General features: G+C 34.4%; 1 protein-coding gene across 1 annotated transcript in view; it reads left to right on the top strand.

Moving 5' to 3' along the window:
• ATRNL1 (attractin like 1) overlaps window positions 1-18,323 on the top strand; it is a 578,692-nt gene that overhangs the window by 146,340 nt on the left and 414,029 nt on the right. The window contains exon 9 of the mRNA XM_036736548.1: window positions 15,138-15,321. Coding sequence (XP_036592443.1) covers window positions 15,138-15,321 — 184 coding nt within the window. The remainder of the gene's footprint in view (window positions 1-15,137; window positions 15,322-18,323) is intronic.

Raw genomic sequence — 18,323 nt, 5'->3', positions numbered from 1 at the left:
ATCCATTAACCATCAATCAATAAGCACTTATTAATGACTTTATTAATGGCTAGAGTAATAAAAACATTTATTAAATACTTGCTCTGTTAGGTGTCTTGTGTCTTATCTTTTGTATTAGTTACCTCTTGATACTCAACTGGTGCCCCAGAGTGTCCAGGGAAGTAGAAGAAAGTACTTGTAAGTAAGAGGAAGAGCAAAACAATCTAGATGCATGTTATTTTCCACTCCTTGATTTTAGCATCCCAAATATGTTTGCCACCATTAGTAGCAAGGGTTGGCCAAGGGTACTGACATAAGAGAAAGTACTGTGAACCTTGTTTCAAGTGGGTATAGAGCACAAGACAAATTTAGCCTTTCCCTACAAAGCAAATTTGTGTTTGTGCTTCTTTTCATACGTGCCCAGAGAGTGCAAATTGTCTTTGTTAAGATTGTGTCCTAAAGTTGGAAAACAAACAAATAAAACTCTGAAAAAGAAGACAATCATTTAACATTTAGAGTGATATAATTGGGATAGAGTACATGTTCTAGTAAGGCCCTACTGCATTCTTCTTGTCTTTCCCAAAGGAGCTTGTTATGACCTTGACAGATTAGCTGTTTGATTAAGGTATGAACTCTGTTTGCATCATAGTATGTACTTTCTTTGTCTCTTAACATCAGACATTACACCTCAGCTAAATAGATTCTTGGTCTATAACTTGGAAATGATACTCTTCTCAGAAAAACTTCCTTCATATTTTTTCCAGGTTCTTTTTAAAATTTTAGGTACATTGGTTTTGTCTGTGCAAAATTATTCAAATTTAATATAACCAGAATTGTTGATTTTACCTTTTGTGATCTTCCCTGATTTTTGGTTATAAACTTGTCCCCTATCCAGAGATCTGGAAAGCAATTTCTTCCATGTTCCTCTAATTTGTTTATGTTCATTTATGTTCACTTTATGAATCCACATGTTGGTATCTTGGTATGTGGGATGAGATATTGATTTAAACTTTGTTTCTGTTAAACTGCTTTTCACTTTTCCCAGTACTTTTTGTTGAAGTATGTGCTTACTACTCATTGTTTTGAACATAAAATAAAAACATTTAATTTGGTAGAACAAAATGCTACCTTGAATGCTCTCTTCCAATGTGTTACCTCCTATGCATATGTAAAATTATATAAGATTCTTTGGAATGTGTACAGCTTCTTCTATGACTCTTTGAATGATCAGAGGATCATAAATATCAGATGAGGCATAAAATAGGGAAATACATACTTGCCAAAATGTTTACATTGGTCATGGAAGAGATCCAGTGCACAGATCAAGTCACTGAGCTATCCCATATAGACTTCGCAGGCCTCCAAAGGCTCCTGTTTGTTGATGATGTGTTGATTGTGTTAAAGTATAGAACTTTACAATGTCTCCGTAGCCACTCAAATATTTTTGCCTAAATATTTGCTGAGAAAAACTGCTTAGATTAAGAATGCCTATTGTTGATGTATAGTTGGATGGATAACCTATGGAACAGAGTTGCACCACTTTTTAATGTCAAGGACCCCTTTAGCAATCTGGTGAAGCCTGTGGATCCTTTTTTTCAGAATGATTATTTTTGTTTGCATTCATAATCAACAGAAATGCGAAATTTCAGTTAGAGGTTAAAGAAAATAAAGATGCAATTTTTCTCATTTACATTTAAATGGCTCCTGAAATCTAGATTCCTTAGTGGTCAGTGGACCTCAGATTAAGCATCCTTGGTATAAAGATTGTCCTTTAGTATACGTATTGGACAGACAGTACAAGTCGACAGTGAATTGTACTTAGAATTGAATAAGAAAGGTTAGTGATTTAGATAGTCCTTGCAAAATTGTAAAGTTTTTTAAAAAAATTTGAAATAAAGTATGTCTTTTTAATGCCAGTCTTCTGTTGGTGGAATGGAATGACTGAACATGATGTAGAAGTGTAATGTTTAAATACCTGAAAATTCCTATAACCCAGATGGTAAAAGAGAGGGCCATGGTGGGTATGAGTCAGATGCAAATTTTAGAGACAAGGAATTACTTAGAAGATATGAAGTAACAGGTGTTATCAAAGAAATGTATGAGCAAAAAAAGATGTGTTGAACTTATGGTGAGAGTGAGGGATAAATGGACAACATCTATTACATTATTGTCCCCATGATGCTAAGAGAAAGGATACTAGGTGGATGCCATTGTGAGGAGTTTTTTGCAGGACACAGATGAATGGAACAGAATGGAAAAGCATGGTTAGATTGTGATCTGGATCATTGGAGGCAATTACCCCATACTTCAGAAGTCACAGATCTCTCTGAATATATTTGAATACCATTAACCTTGGCCTGTTAATATTCTTGTCTTTTGTGGGACCTTCATGATTTTAAAGAGCTATTGCTTTTCTCATTAGGAACAGATAATAATGGGCTCCGGATGGTAAGCGTTTTATCTGGTGGTTTGGGCTTAAATTGTTAAGGGGGGAAAAAGTAGGTGATAAGGACTTAAGGTTATTGAAGGATCTGTGGGTGCTTGTTGCCCTCCAGGATTTGAATTTCTATCTGTTCTCTTAAAGGTGAAGTATTGGTTCCTTTAGGCCATCCTCTGGCTCTAGGGTTCCATTTCACAAGAGATTCTTTCAATGTCACAATGAATTTTAAATGATAAAACATTTGATTATGATAAAATCCCAAAGTGAATCATTCTTTTAGCATTGAAGAGATATTTGTTTCATTATGATTCAGCTTCTCTCAATATATATGAAAGACAGATATAAGGTGGGTACTTACGGAAATGTTTTGGAGTGAAATAGTTTGAAAAAACACAAATATAATAGTAGAATAAAATTTCACTTGGATATACTGAAGTACAGCTCCCAAGAATATAGTCATTTCAAATGTTGAGGAGCAACAATTGCCACAGAGATTGACTTTGTATACAATGAGATAGTGAGGGGCAAATTTAATAACATGTAGTCTACATGGTAAAGATGTATCACTACAAGCAACAGATGAAATATGCAGAAGAGTGTCTATCCTCTACCCACTGATAAATTTATAGTTTAATGGAGCTTGTAAAAATCTAATGTAATCTATTATTTGAAAGATGTAATTGAAAAAAAGGGTTTTTATTTGTTGGATAGAAGTTCGTCGAAAGTAGGAAGTTTCATTTTTTGTCTCTGTAGTCACAGCGTCTAGTAAAATACCTTGAATGTAGTGCACATTTAATTGACTTTCCAAATTAGAGCTTATATTTCTGATTTTAAGTTTTCATATTGAGGAAATAATTTAAAAACTATAAAAAAAACTTTAAAATAATTAAAAATTAAGAAAAATTTCAAAATAATACTATCCTTATTTAAATATGCAGTGATTTAGGTATGTTTTGATTAGAGAAGGCTCGGTAGAATCTTAGTTATTGCATGATGTTTATGTAGTACCACAGTTTACTGCATCGCAGGGAAATCTACCTCTTGTCTTCAGATATACCTGTCTCCTAAAGGACTTGTTTCAAAATTCTTTGGGCATTAATTTACTTAGGAAGAAGTAAGATTTATTTCATCTGATAAAAAAGTAGTAGTTATGTTTTTCCCAAAATAGAACCATGACATGTAGAGTAAGTAGGTTTATGTTTTCTTACATATCTGGCTACATGGAATTTATCTCTAATTCTGAGATGATGAAAATTCCTTTGGACCTTCAGTGGAAGTAAAGGTGCTTCCCTTTGCCCTTTTGTGCTATTCTTAAAGTTATTGCTTTTTGGGAATCTATAAATCTCTGGAGGGGAATTATGTGGATGGTTTTACTAACTTGGACCATAAAGCTTTTCTGGGTTAGTCCAGAGGGAAATTTATTTCACTTTAGGTTAGCAATACCTCATAAACTTTCTAAGAATCTCAATGTGAGTCTCAAGGTGAGTATAATATTAGCGTTTTGCTTTAGTTAAAGCTTCAAAATGGTCTCATGTCTTTAGATTGTTTTGGGGGGGGGGTCTGTTTAGGCTTAACTAATAACACATCTTTTGACTACATTGTTTCTTTTAGCTTTAAAGCCATCAACTGAACTTCATTGTTAGGTAAGGTGATCTGTTTTATAGAAAGGACAGTGAAATTTTATTTCGAATTGGGAGAAGGAACCATGGCGTAGTTAAAAAAAATGATGACTCTGGAGATAGAGCACCTGGGCTCAAATCAGAGTTCTTCCACTTACAACTGCCTAAGCAACCTGGCATGTTACTCAGCCCCTCTAGGCCTTAATTTCCTCAAAGTCCTCAAAGCATCCTTCTAGTTCTAAATACTAGGTCCTTTCTGCTTTATTAATGATCCTGTACTCTTATTCAATTGATCCATGATCTTAGAGCAGCTGCTCCCTTCCATTGTGTAGATAGCAACCTCTTCTCATACTGAATCTGTAAATTCCTTGTAGAAAACCTAGAGCAGGGATGGGGAACGTGGAGCCTCGAGGTTACACGTGTCCCTCTAGGTCCTCAAGTGTGGCCCTTTGACTGAATCCAAACTTCACAGAACAAATCTGGCCTTGAGGCCACAAGTTCCCTACCCCAGAAGAGAGTGCTCTGGAGTACTTCTTTGAATTCTTAGTGATTACCAGTAGAACATTTTGGAAGTTTATCTATTATCTCTCCTTTTCACTTCATGACATACATACCTCCTTTTTCAAGTTATGTATATATGCTGTATTATATTTTTATGCCATTTCTTACATGTGAGTCATCATGGTTAGCATCCTTATGTATAGCATGTATCTTCTTGTTTCCCTTTGGGTTGCATAAAATTATTCTTTTGATATCATGCTCTTCTATGATTTGAAGTCATATGGCATTACTAAGAGAATGTTACATCTTATCAATTTCCAAAAGGCAATCTTTGTTACCCTGAAAAAGGCAGGGGGAGAGAAGAGGAAATAAACTTTTAAATAGTATCTACCATATGCTAGGCTTTATACAAAGTGTTTTACTAATATCCCATTTGATTCTCATAACAACCCTGTGTAGTGTGTGCAATTATCCCTATTTTGCAGCTGAGGAAACTGAAGCAAATAGAGGTTGTTACTTGCGTAGTGTCACAGAGCTGCTAAGTATCTGAGATCAAATTTGAACTCAGGTCTTCATGTTTCTTGGCCCAGTACTTTATTACTTTATTTATCCATTTCACTGACTAGCTGCTAGCTGCTTCAAAGGAGGATTCTCTCTCTTTCTCTCATATTATGTATATATATGTATATATACATATATATTTTCTTTTTACCTCTTCTATTTAAACAACAGATACTTTCTAAAACTTGTGAATTTTCAGAATATTAGCAGTCACCAACTTATGAATGGACTATATTCCAGAAGTTCATTTGCAGTTTAGTCATTGTAAATTAATATGACTCTCGGCTCAGCATTCCAAGCTGTGGGATTATACGAATTGGGTTTGATCTTAGAAACTTTACCTGAAAGATCATCACTCTCTCTTTGGCTCACTTCCTAGCACAGTGCTAAACACAGAGTAAGAGCTTAATAAATGTTGTCGATTGATTAGATGAGTAATATTTCCCCAATCCAGTGTATGTTCTAGCAAATCTCACAATATAGTTCATTATCTTGTCTCAACAGATGTGGATGATAGGGTTCTCATCTCTTGTGAAGCATTCAAAGAAATGAAGATTTTTTTCAAGTACAGGACAGCCTTTATTTCATTCCACAGAAAATGCAGATGTGAAAGAGCAAAAAGATCCTATAAAACTCATAAAGAACCCAATAAATAGCTAATTAGAAAGCAATATATTTCTCTTCCTTTTCTTGTATGTCCTACTTTTCTAAAATATTTCTAAATATTTCGAAAATATTTCAGATTCAGTACCATTCTATGGTTTTGATTCCTCTCAGAAGAGATATGCACTTCTGTTTCAACCTCTTGACATTTTGGTGAACCACTCTTTCTTCCAGGGCCCTACAAAATGCTGCCCCCTGGCCCAGGAACTTTCATGTTGTTCTATGGTTTGAACTTCCCTAAGACAGAAGCATATTTTAGAGCTGCTAGATAGGCAGTTCTACTTCCCGTTGGATCCACAATTATCCTAGCAATTCACAGTGAAGTACAATGACTACCACCTTGCTCCAAAGATGATGACTTTAATCTCAGCACCAGGTCCATGAGGATATTATCTTCTTTCCCTGAGAAGTACAGTGCTCAGGGAATTCTTCCCTCGGTGGAAAGCTGGACCCTTGACCACCCCCCTACATTTAGAATACATTTTCCATAGAAACAATTCACATTCATGTTTATATAGCACCTTTGTTTCTGAAATATTGTACTTACCTTACAATAATATGAAATAAATAATACATTCTTAGGGCAGCTAGGTGGCACAGTGGATAGATTGCTGGTCTTGGAATCAGGAAGATCCAACTTCAAATCTGGCCACAAAGACTTATTAGCTGTGTGACCCTGAGCAAGTCACGTAACCCTGTTTGCCTCAGTTTCTCCATATGTAAAATGAGCTGGAAAAGGAAATGGCAAACCACTCCAATATTTTTTCCAAGAAAACCCCAAATGGGATCCTGAAGAGTTGGACATGACTGAGATGACTAAATGACAACAACAACAAAATACATTCTCATTGTACATGGGAGAAGTTAAGGCTCAGAGATGTTAAAATGGGTGAGGGTTAAGATAATCTGGTCAGGATTCTTAGACTATGGTTTGTGATCTCTTAAAAATATTTGATATGATGATAGATACTACAGTATAATAGGTTTCTTTTGTAATCTTGTATTTTTATGTTATTTCTGAGAACATTCTGAGAAGGGATCTATATGTTTTGTTAGTCTGCTAAAGGGGTACATCATGCAAAAAAAGATTAAAGACTCTTGAGCTAGGGTATAGAGATAGTGACTATAATTATAATTTCATTGGTATTGGTAATATCAGATGAGAAAACTCCCTCTACCCATGCAGGACCATATCTTCCCTGTCATTTATCCTTTTTGAGAGCTGTATAGCATACCAAGAGGTTAAATGACTTGCCTACAGGGTCACAAAGTCAGTTTGTAGCAGAGGTGGGGCTTGAACCCATTGTCTTCTTGAACCCTGGCTTTGAGGCCAGCTCACTGTCCACTACATAATACTGCCTCCCTCTGAAAACAAAGAAACAAAACCTCACACACTACACTATTTTATTCCTAACCCTCACCCCAGAATCCTTACTCCTCACAAGGTTGTCAAGAGAAAATAAAATAATAAACATAAGACCAATCATGGCTAAAATGTTACTATTTTTTAAGTGGCAGTGTAATATAATGGAAAGAAGAATGGACTTGTAGTCAAAGGGACTGAATTTAAGTTCTTATACTATTTGTTAGCTCTGTGACCTTGGGCAAGGCACTTGTAAAATAGTACTTTTCTCTTACTATACATTATTATAAAGCTATAGTTATGATATTCTTTGCTTGTTCAGTTGATTTTTTATACCCAAATATAATATTAATTTTTTCTTTAGATTTATTTTTGGCCCATTTTTCCAAACTTTTGAAATATTTTTTAGATCTCTAGTCTTATCTACCTTATTTTAGCTATTCCTTCTAGCTTTGTTTCATTTGCATACTAGATAAGCTTGATTTTGGTTTTTATTCAGATCATTGATTATAAATTTTATATTGGACACGGCTAGTAATACAACACCCAGCACCCCTCAGAAAGTAGGAACAGGACCAGCATAGACCTTCCCTTCAAAAATGTGTTTATCTGGTTCTGCTCACTTAACTCTGTATCTTTTAGTATAAGTCTTCGTGTGTTTACTTAAACACTTCACATTAATAATTTCTAATGATGCAGTAATGTTCCAATACAGTTATGTACCATAATTTTTTTAATATTACCTAATCTACAGGCATTTATTTTGTTTTTAGTTCTTTGCATTCACATCTCATTTTAATTTATTCAAATACTCAAATGGGTGTGTGATCTCAAGGGTTTGAAAGTTTGTTTTCAATGGTATAGATCTCAATCCATTTATGCCTACTCATAATTATTTGATTCTTGCGTATGTTCCCCCATCCCCCAACAAAAAAGTTTACCACAGGGGAGCCATTAAATATACTAGTGGTTTTCTTCATTTTCTCCTGACATCATATGGATGTCATTATAGCACTTTCCTTGTCCACTTGTTATTTTTCACCCTCACTTCCTCTTTTTCCTATGTTGTAGTCTGAATTGACCTTTTTGATGTTAGCTTTTAATTCTCCAGAGACTGTTGTATTTTATGGCTTGTTGCTATATAGCATCACTGGTAGAACATTGGTAATTTAAAAATGAGGCTTTGCTTTTGTAGGAAGCTTGGAGTCATTAAAAGATGTTTGCAATTTCCTGAAGGCAGTTTAGCCCACTCTTTCCATTCTGTGTTGGGCCTAACTCCATGTATATCTTACTTTCTATTTTAAATACATATAATGATAATCAAGGTTTGTACCTTGTCCATTCAAATGCATGCTGTAATGCGAGAAATATATATCCTTCATATGCTTACTTTATACTCTGTGCATGGTAGGCCAAATTACTTTGAATGATTGTAGATTTCTTCTAGGAGTCTCTGCAGTGTCACAGGATTTAATAAAGTCATCACATTGTCATATGTAAACAGGAACATTGATAATACCCCAAATCCATAAGGAATTCCTCTTTAACTTGGACTCTGTTAGATCTGCTCCATCACAGTGATGATTACCTTTGTTGAGTATACATCTCATGGTTTTATGATGTTGTTATGGTGTTGCTTCTGTTGCTCTATCTTTCAAGGAATCCTAGTGGTTTTGCAGTATTGATGTGAGGTGCCTTATGGAAAATGAACCTGAAAGGCAACATTTTTTGTTTTGCCAAATCAAATTTTTATAATTAGCAAACAACCCATTGTTAGATATTGTTTGTGAAAGGCTCCATGTTCCTACTAATAATACCCTTATCAAGAATGCCATCAATTTGTTTACAGAAGACTCTCATGAAGGTTATATATTGATATGAGAACAGGGATATAGGTCCATAGTTCTTGATGGTAACCTTAGTTGTCTTTTCTCTTCTACAAATGGAATCAGATTTTTTTCCATGTCTGTGGTATGTTTTCTTTGAAATACCTTACAATTTTTTCCCTCAGTGTTTTCACATTGTGTACCATGTGCCTCTTCTATATGCACTTGGTCCAATTTGGTTGTTTTTCTTGTCTTCAATCTATTTAGTGCCATTTCTATCTCTCCTACATGTCCATCTATATTGTTATATAGTTCTACCAGAACTATATTGTTAGTATCTAAGAGTGATGGTTCCATTGTTCTTTATTGAAAAGATAGTTTGTAATTATTTTTTTTACACCAGAACACAAATACAGAATAGAGGAAAGAAACAAAAACATATCATAAACTTAAATATTGGAACTTAAATATAAAGTAAGAAAGGGGAAAAACATGTCATGTGCATAGCAGAACGTAAGAGAGGATTCAAAATATGTAACAATAAATTTTCATTTCAAGAAAGCCTGTATAATAAATACTACACATTTTGTTGAGAGCTGTCTATCTTTTCTTTGCTTCCTTGTAAGTTTTCTTTTGCTCTGCTGTGTACTTTTTTACTTTGTTCTCTCCCCCACCCCCCACCAATGAAGGCTATGTATATTTTCCCAAACACATTCTACTCCTGACCTCTGTTTTTATGCTTGTGCATATCTCTTGTTTCCTATCCCTCCTGCCTCCTCTACTTTACTTCTACCTATTACCTTGCTCTCCTATTATTTGCCTATCCCTCTCCCCTATCCTCCTAGTCTCATAAATCTAAACACCCTTCTATACCCCCTTTTACCTATTCCCTCACCCGCCCCTCTAAAGATCCCTCCTTTGGCCTCTCCTCCCTCCCTATCCCCTTACTGTTTTATTTCTTCTTAATTTGGAAGATTTTTTTATATTCTTCTAAATATAAATGTACTGTTCCCTCTTAAACCCATTCCCTATGAAAGTAGGTCACCAGAACTACCACCCCTCCTCCCCCATCTAATCTGTATCGATTCTTGCACCTCATTTGTATAAAATAATTACTCTTTTTAGCTGTTCCTAAATGGTTTTACTTTTTAAAATTCATATCATACTCAGGTTTACCCCAATCTTTCTTATGAGCTACCCAATTATTAATAAGAATCTTAGACATATGTTTTGCATTTTACACATATAAAAAGTAAATGGCCTGTCCTTATTGAATCCATTGTAATCAGTCTTTGGTATGTACCTTATGTTTTTCTTGCCTCTTGTATGTAAAATCTTCTTTTAAGTTCAGTTTTTTTTTACAAAGTTTTGAAAGTCTTACACTTGATCAGATGTCCATTTTTAACTTAGCTGGGTATGATATTTTCAGCCAGAGCCCTAGGTCTTTTGCTTTTTGATATATAGTATTCCAAGACCTGCAGTCCTTTAATGTCTCTGCTGCTAGGTCTTGTGCGATTCTAATTGTGGCAGCATCATATTTAAATTATTTTATTCTTGTTGCTTTTAATATTTTATCATTGAGCTGGGGGTTTCAGAATTTGACTATGGTATTCCTATGAGTTTTCCTCATAGGATATCTTTTAAGTGGTGATCAATGGATTTTTCTATTTCTACTTCCTCCCTTGTTCTAGTGCTTCAGGGCAGTTTTCTTTAGTTTTTTTATATTATTCTATCAATATTCTTTTTTTGATCGTAGCTTTTAGTTAGTCCAATTATTTTTATGCTTTTTCTTCTTGATCTATTCTCCAGATCTGTTGTTTTTCTTATAAGATATTTCACTTTTTCTTCTATTTTTAATTATTCATATATTATTTAATTATTTTTTGATCTCTTATGATTTTGCTGGCTTTGCCTTGCCCAATTCTAATTTTCAAGGTGTCTTTTTCTTCCTTAAGATTCTGGATCTCCTTTTCTAATTGGTTTATTTTACTTTCATAATCTTCTTGTTTTTCTTGGATTTTTTTTAGTTTTTCCTCCATTTCTGTCATTTGATTTTAAAAGTCTTTTTAAAGATCTTCTATGAATTCTTTTTAGGCAGGTGACCATTTGATGTTACTCTTTGGAGTGGAAGGGGGTTTCTTTGCTTCACTATCCTCCTCTGAAGATGAACCCTGGTCTTCTCTGTGTCTATAATAGCTTTCAATATTTGGATTCTTTCTCCTTTGCCTGTGCATTTTTTTTGTGGTAATAGCTTAATTTTTGTAGTCACCTCTAGTCCTGAGGTATGGGGGGTGGTGCCTCTTGCCCCAGATCTTCAGTTCTCCCCCTCTAGCCTGGAACCAAGGCAAACCTCCAACCTCCTGTAAGTGCCCACAGCCATGGACATTCTGCCCTACTGCTTCTACACTCACTGGGCATGTGCTCTTTCCTTCTTGCCCTCACTGTCTGGTGTTCCTTGTCAGCAGAATTTCCTTCGATATTCCTGGGCTCAGATGCCCAGCTCCCCTCACTATCCTTGGGGTAAAAGTTCCTGTGGCTGGGGCTGAGGCATCTTCCCACATCAGCTAACCCCAGGGCTTGCAGCTTGCTGCTAAAACAGATCCTAGCCTGGAGGTGTTTAATCTTCACAGAGACCAAACCTAGTCCTAGGATTTTTCTTCTGATCTTCTCAAATTATCCTAGGACGACCCCTGTTGTGCCTCTATTCTTATTTATTTTTGCCCACAGTTTGTTAACCTTAAAGTGCTATTTTATCTCTTTTGTCAGGAAAAATCTGGAGAGCTTGGAATTTTCTGTCCTACTCTGCCATCTTCCCAGAATCCTCTCCCATGATTTTTAAAAAATAATTTTTTTTTCATTTTCCATGTTTGTTCTACTAACGTCACTAGGCTGATTTTGCTTAATTGAATGTGTTGTCAAATTTCCTTTGCGTTTACCTTATATTTCTCTTTGTTTTATGAGATACTATACATAATTTTCTATCATCCATTTACATAAGATTTTATAAATAATTTTATTTTCAAAGTTGGAGTTGCCTTTGCCAGCCATCTCTCTCTATTTGTTAGGTCAAATGTTTGCTAAGACCTTTTTTTGGCTCAACATGTCCCCTTGTTATGGCAATTTATTTACAGGGCCTAAAATTATGTGGGCAGTTATAATTTATTTCTATGTCTTTTCCATTGACAATGGCCGCCAATGAAACAAAGAAAAAAATCAAAATTACAATCAGTTTTTAGACTATTCATATGCTTTGATTTGATTATTATAATTACTATGGCTGTGAAATCCTTGTCCAATGACCAGTGAGTGGACATAATAATAGAAGAGCCGAAAAGTATCAATCTTGACATTCTTAATATAATCCAAACCAGGAGAAAGAAGTACATTACTGATAAATGGAAGGATAGCTTACAGTTACTTCTTGGAGAAGCAAATAAATAAGTTGGGAGGATGACTTTTATTAAACACTCTGACAACAAGTAATGTTGTTTCTTGAGATATTTGGTCATCATGTATTGTATTACTAAGGACAGTACATGTATTGTATTACTAATGATGAAAAATGAACATAATGAAAATAATTGGAGCTTATGGGCCAACATTAGTTACTGAGGATGAAGAGGGAGAGAAACTCTGTGAAGAACTTGATAAGATGCTTCAATTCAAATGAATATAAACTCTGATATTAACTTCAGTGAAGCAGTGGTGAAAACTAAGGGTAGGGAGAAACACCATGGCAAAGCATCCTTCAGGAAGATGACATGAGAAAGGATAAAGACTTGTGGATAATACAGAAGACTTGTACATTTATATCATAAATACTTTCTTTGAGAAAATATTGTTAAGTGATAGAAATGATGAGGACCAAATATTCCCACAAAATGAAGTACAGTAAATTTTAAAAAGACTTGTCATTGATTCAAGAGTTATTCCTGAATCATTTGTCTTTGTATAGTCAGACTATTGACTAGAGATAAGATCAGAATTAGTAAAACATAAAAAGAAGAACAGGGAAAAGATGTGACATACAGTTGATACAAGCTAGTCCTGAACTATTTAAATGAGTAATTGGGAAACAAAATGGGAAACAAGCAGCATTGTAACATGTTATATTTATTTGTGTCATCCCATTACTAAACCTTAAGCTAATCAAGGGCAAGGAATATTCAATAATTTTTCATCTTTGGATCCTCTATAACCAGCACAGTGTCTTCAAGGCACTTAGCAGATGTTTATTGAATTCAGTTTAAATGAGTAGAAATTAGCTAACCATGCTTTCCATATTTCTTATGTTGTTGTCTTTAAAGAAGTTCTCACTTTATTACTCTAGAATTATCTGTATGACATTTTTGAACCTCACCATCTGTATTCTTCCCGATTAGACTATTTTAGTTAGTTAATCAAGGCTGCAAAGCACAGAGACCCTCTGGATATGGAATTAGAGATAAGGACAGGAAGAAGGTGTTGCATGTAGTTCCTGTATAATTTCTAGATGGTATCTTAAGTGCCATAGGTTCTCTTAGGGTGATGATAATGTAACTCTTCATTATATCTATTGTAGAACTAAATTATATTTGTTGAATGAATGACTATGCTGTACCTTTCCATATTTATAAATCACAGCTTATGGTAGGACCTTGAAATTGTATAGTGAGATGATACATTTTAACACTTTATTTACAAATATAGGAACATAGAAATATAGATCATAGAATCATAGATTCAGAGCTAGAGGGGCATTTGAAGTTCAATCATATCTATTTTAAAGATGATGAGCAGAGAGATGAAGTGACTTGCCACATAGCTAGTTTCAAAGGAAGGCCTTAAAGCCAAGTTCCTGATTGCAAAACCACATTCTATAAATTCATAAAGTTCAACACATTCTCTTTACTTCTCTTACTCAGAAGTAAGTTTGCCACAGTTGAAACTACTCTTAAGTTAATAAACTATATGAATCTTTCAAAATATAAAATATATAAAACAGTGGATAGGAAGCCAGGCTTGGAATTGGAAAGACTTGGCTATGATCTTAAAGTATCCTAGGCAAGTGTTGTAAGACTGTAAGTAGAGGGAGTTACCTCATCAGGAGTTGCATGTGCCAATGAAACAGATCTGGTCTAAAATGCTTTTTTAATATGATCTTTTAAAATTGATTTTTTATTTGTAATTACACCACTTTCCTTTCCAAATATCTTCCCTTCTCTAAAATCCAACAAAATATTCCTTGTAATAAAGAATAAAAAAGATTGAGAAAAAACATTTTAACATATACTTTTATTTTAATAGTGTATTCAGTGTGTTTAATAGTGTAATGGCATATTAATAGTATATTTTAATACACTGGTGGAACCTGATGTAATAAAGGAATGTGAAAAAAGTATTTCTCACCTCTTTGGTACTTACCCTCGAACATTGCAGTAACTTAGCATTCAGTCTTCTTGTTGTTGTTCTTTTCATTTATACTGTTGTAGTCAGTGTGTATATTGTTTTTCTGGTTATGCCTTATTCTATATCCGTTCATATAGTTCTTCCCATGGTTCTCTAAATTATTCATATTCATCCATTTACACTAATATTCCATTATATTTGAGTACTATAACTTGTTTAGCCATTGCCTGATTGATGGTCATCTACTTTGTTTCCAGTATTTTTTCCCTACCACAAAAAGTATTTCTATGAACATTTATATGGTACCTTTATCTTGGATATTGGTCTCAAAGGTACTTGGACATTTGTGGATATTTTAGTTTCTTCTTTAGTATAATTCTAAATTGCTCTCTAGGATGGTTTTACAGCTTTATCATCAGTGTATTACTGTTCCTGTCTTCCCACAGCTCTATCCATCATGGGCTATTTCTATCTTTTATTATCTTTGCCAATTAGCTGGATGTGAAATAAAATTTCAGAAATATTTTGATTTGCATTCTATTTAACATTTTTAAATGGATAATTTATATATGTACTTATACAGTACATATGTAGTCTTTTTATTTTTCTCCGTGTAAGTAGCTAAGTGTCACATTTCAGTTTCATATATACCCTGTAGTTAGTATGGTATATTTACTTGGTAAAATACAAAATGTATTAACTTGCAAGTTCAGAGATTGTGTTTATAGTGTAGTTATATTTTTAACTATGTTAGAATTGTAATAGTTTCTCAATATTTTATTTTCTTTCTCCTATAGTATCTAATACCTGGCTCGTTCCAGAAACAAAAGGAGCAATTGTGCAAGGTGGATATGGCCACACAAGTGTGTATGATGAAATGACAAAGTCCATTTATGTACATGGTGGTTATAAAGCTTTACCAGGCAACAAATATGGACTAGTAGATGACCTTTATAGATATGAAGTTAATACCAAGACATGGTAAGTAAATTTGATTTGGGGAAAGGAGAACAGAAATAAGAAAAGAGAATGGGAAAATGTGGTGTTAGTACTGATATTATATTTAAACATAATAGTGACATATGTTGGATATTCTGTGGTATTTCACTATTTTAAGGTAATTCTATATCATTGCATATAAAGCAGATAAAAATGATATTTAGTAATTTTATGATTCTTTGAATTGATTTCCATCAATTCATAAAAAAGGTCATTATGGAAAAAATTATCTCATAAAGAAGGGACAATACTCTATATAGAAATTACTGTGAATGATTATAGAAAATTTTAACTTGCCTCTGATCATAGTGCTAAATTGCTTAATTCAAGAAGGATTTGAAGTTGAACTGGGGTTGTGATGCTAGGATCTTTGAACTGATGTTGGTCCTCCTTGTGTTAACTGGCTCTGCATGGATGCAGCAGTCTTAAAAGGCAGCCACTTTACTGGATTGGTCTGTGACTAAGAAGTGTTCTAGCTACTTGAAAATTGTTTACCATCCATTTAAATTCCCTTATAACCCAAGTCCTGCATTCTAATGCATTCTTGCATTAATGCAAGCTAATGCATTTTAAGTTTTTTTCTTCTTTCTCTATGCTTTTACCTACCTCTCATTTCTGGTGATGGAAAACTGATGGTGTCTTGGAAATAGTGAATTGTTTCATATACTTCCTTCTTGATATATATTCCTGCCCCTTCTACTTTAATATGTACTGATATTCTATAGCAAAGACTGTGACCTGTAACTCAGTGATGTCCCTTTTAAAGGTCATATAACCCATATTATAATTGCAGACATGGTGAAATTTAAAGCATTCTAGGACGTTAAAAGTCTGCCCTAGAGGTATCAAACACGTATGTGGGCCCCATGTGGCTCAGTGCCGCAGAATGAGATTAAAATGTAATTGAGAACTATTTAATGAAATAAAAAACATACATAACATTACATGTAAAAACTAAGTTAATATATGCAGCCACAGGGATACATGTGTATAGATTGGTGGTTCCTATTTCTATTTGAGTTTGACACTACTGATCTACCCAATTTAGAGACCACTAGAAAGAGAATTACCTATCAGCTTTTCCTTCAAATTTAATAATCATTATCTCTTTAACCTTTTCATTCTTATTTTCTAATTATAGTCATATTTGTGATTCACCAAGCACTCCATATTTTTTTAGATTATTGACAAAAATGTAATGTAAGACAATTAAAAGTCAGTTTACTAATACCAAGACAATATATTTTACTCTCAGAAATATTTAGATGATTCAGTGGGAGTACTGGATTTGGAGCCAGGTAGACATGAGTTCAAATTTGGCTTCAGATGTTTAATACCTATATGACCCAGAGCAGATCACTTAACCTCTTTTTGTCTCAGTTTCCTCAAAAATTCCTGTGAAATGAAGATAACATCAGGTCCTACCTTGTGGGGCTGTTATCAGGCTCAAAGGAGATAATGTTTCTAAAGTGCTTAGCATAGTGCTTGGCACATAGTCGGTGCTATATAAATGCTTATTCCCTTTCTCTTGCTATTTATGAGATCTGTTACTCTGTTGTAGAAGGCAATTAGTCTGTTAGGATTTGTTTTCTACCAAATTGTTGCAATTGTAATTGTTCAGTTTTGTTTATGTTATGGGCAAAATTTCTGATCAGATTTTTAAAATTTTTATAGTTTTAGATAGTAAAGTTTAGTTTTATCGTTTCCAAGGCTAGTGCTTCTTCTCCCTTTAAAAACACATACCCGTTACATATTCTACCTTCTTTTTTAGGTACCTTATCCTCCTTTGAGTTCTTGTGATATCAATGATAGATGATCTTATGTAACTGAAATTTTTATTTTATTTAGTTTGATAGTTATTTAGGTACATCTCACTGTATCACATGGACTCTTTTTTTTTTCCTAATCTACCTTTATTTCCCACTTACAAATTGTGTGTGGCCTTTTCCTGTTTCAGTTCACTACACTTCCCAATCCTAACCCCTTTAAAAAAGTGATTTGAAGCAGAAACAAGGTGGCCTTGTAAAGGCAGGGCCTTGCCTCAGCTTTCCCAAATTCCCCTCCAAGCAACTTGAAAGTAACTCCTCAAAATGAATTATGGAATGGCAGAATCAACAAAAGGATAGAGCGAAATAATTTTAAAATCCATGATGACTTAGAAGGTTGGCAGGAAAGGTCTGTGACTGAGAGTGGAGCGCAATGTCCTTGGTGCAGGCTGTGTCTTTGGCAAACCAGCAGCAGGCCTTTGGGGCAACTCAATTGGCAGCAGGGGCTTCCAGAGCTATCAGTGCCCAGGTGGTAAGAGAGTTGAACAACTGGTCAGAAAGATTATAGGGGACCCGACAGGTCTCTGTATTGCCTACATGCAGTTCGCAGTCACAGTCCCAGGGTGAGGAGGAGCACTAGTACACCAGATCTTGCTACTTTAGAAAAATTGAAAACATACAAATCCCTAGAAATATATCTGAAAAGAGCAGCATGAAAAACCTGAAATTTGAGATTGTGTCCTCTCCACCCCAGGAGCAGTGCCCAACTTTAGAATAAAGTTAAAAGTCAAGAAATAGGCTTCAAAAATGAACAAACAATAAAAAGTGAATCTGACTATAGAAAATTACTATGGTGATAGGGAAGATCAAAACACAAACTCAGAAGCCAACAGTGTCAAAACAACTACATGCAAAGTTCAAAGAAAAATGTGAATTGATCTCAGGCCCCAAAGACCTCTGGGTAGAGCTCAAAAAGTGTTTTTACAAATCATATAAGAGAGATAGAGGAAAAATTGGAAAAAAAGAAAGGAGAGTGGTTCAAAATATTGTGAATAAAGACTCAACACCTTGTTAAAGGAGGCACAAAAATACTGAAGAAAATAACACATTAAAAGGGAGTAGACCAAATATTAAAAGAGGCACAAAAATTCACTGAAGGAAACTCCTTAAAAAGCAGAATCCACCAAATGGAAAAAGATATACAAAAATTACTGAAGA

This window comes from Trichosurus vulpecula, chromosome 8 (genome assembly GCF_011100635.1).
Source record: "Trichosurus vulpecula isolate mTriVul1 chromosome 8, mTriVul1.pri, whole genome shotgun sequence".
Taxonomy (NCBI): domain Eukaryota; kingdom Metazoa; phylum Chordata; class Mammalia; order Diprotodontia; family Phalangeridae; genus Trichosurus; species Trichosurus vulpecula.
This window is presented reverse-complemented; position numbering and strand designations above follow the sequence as displayed.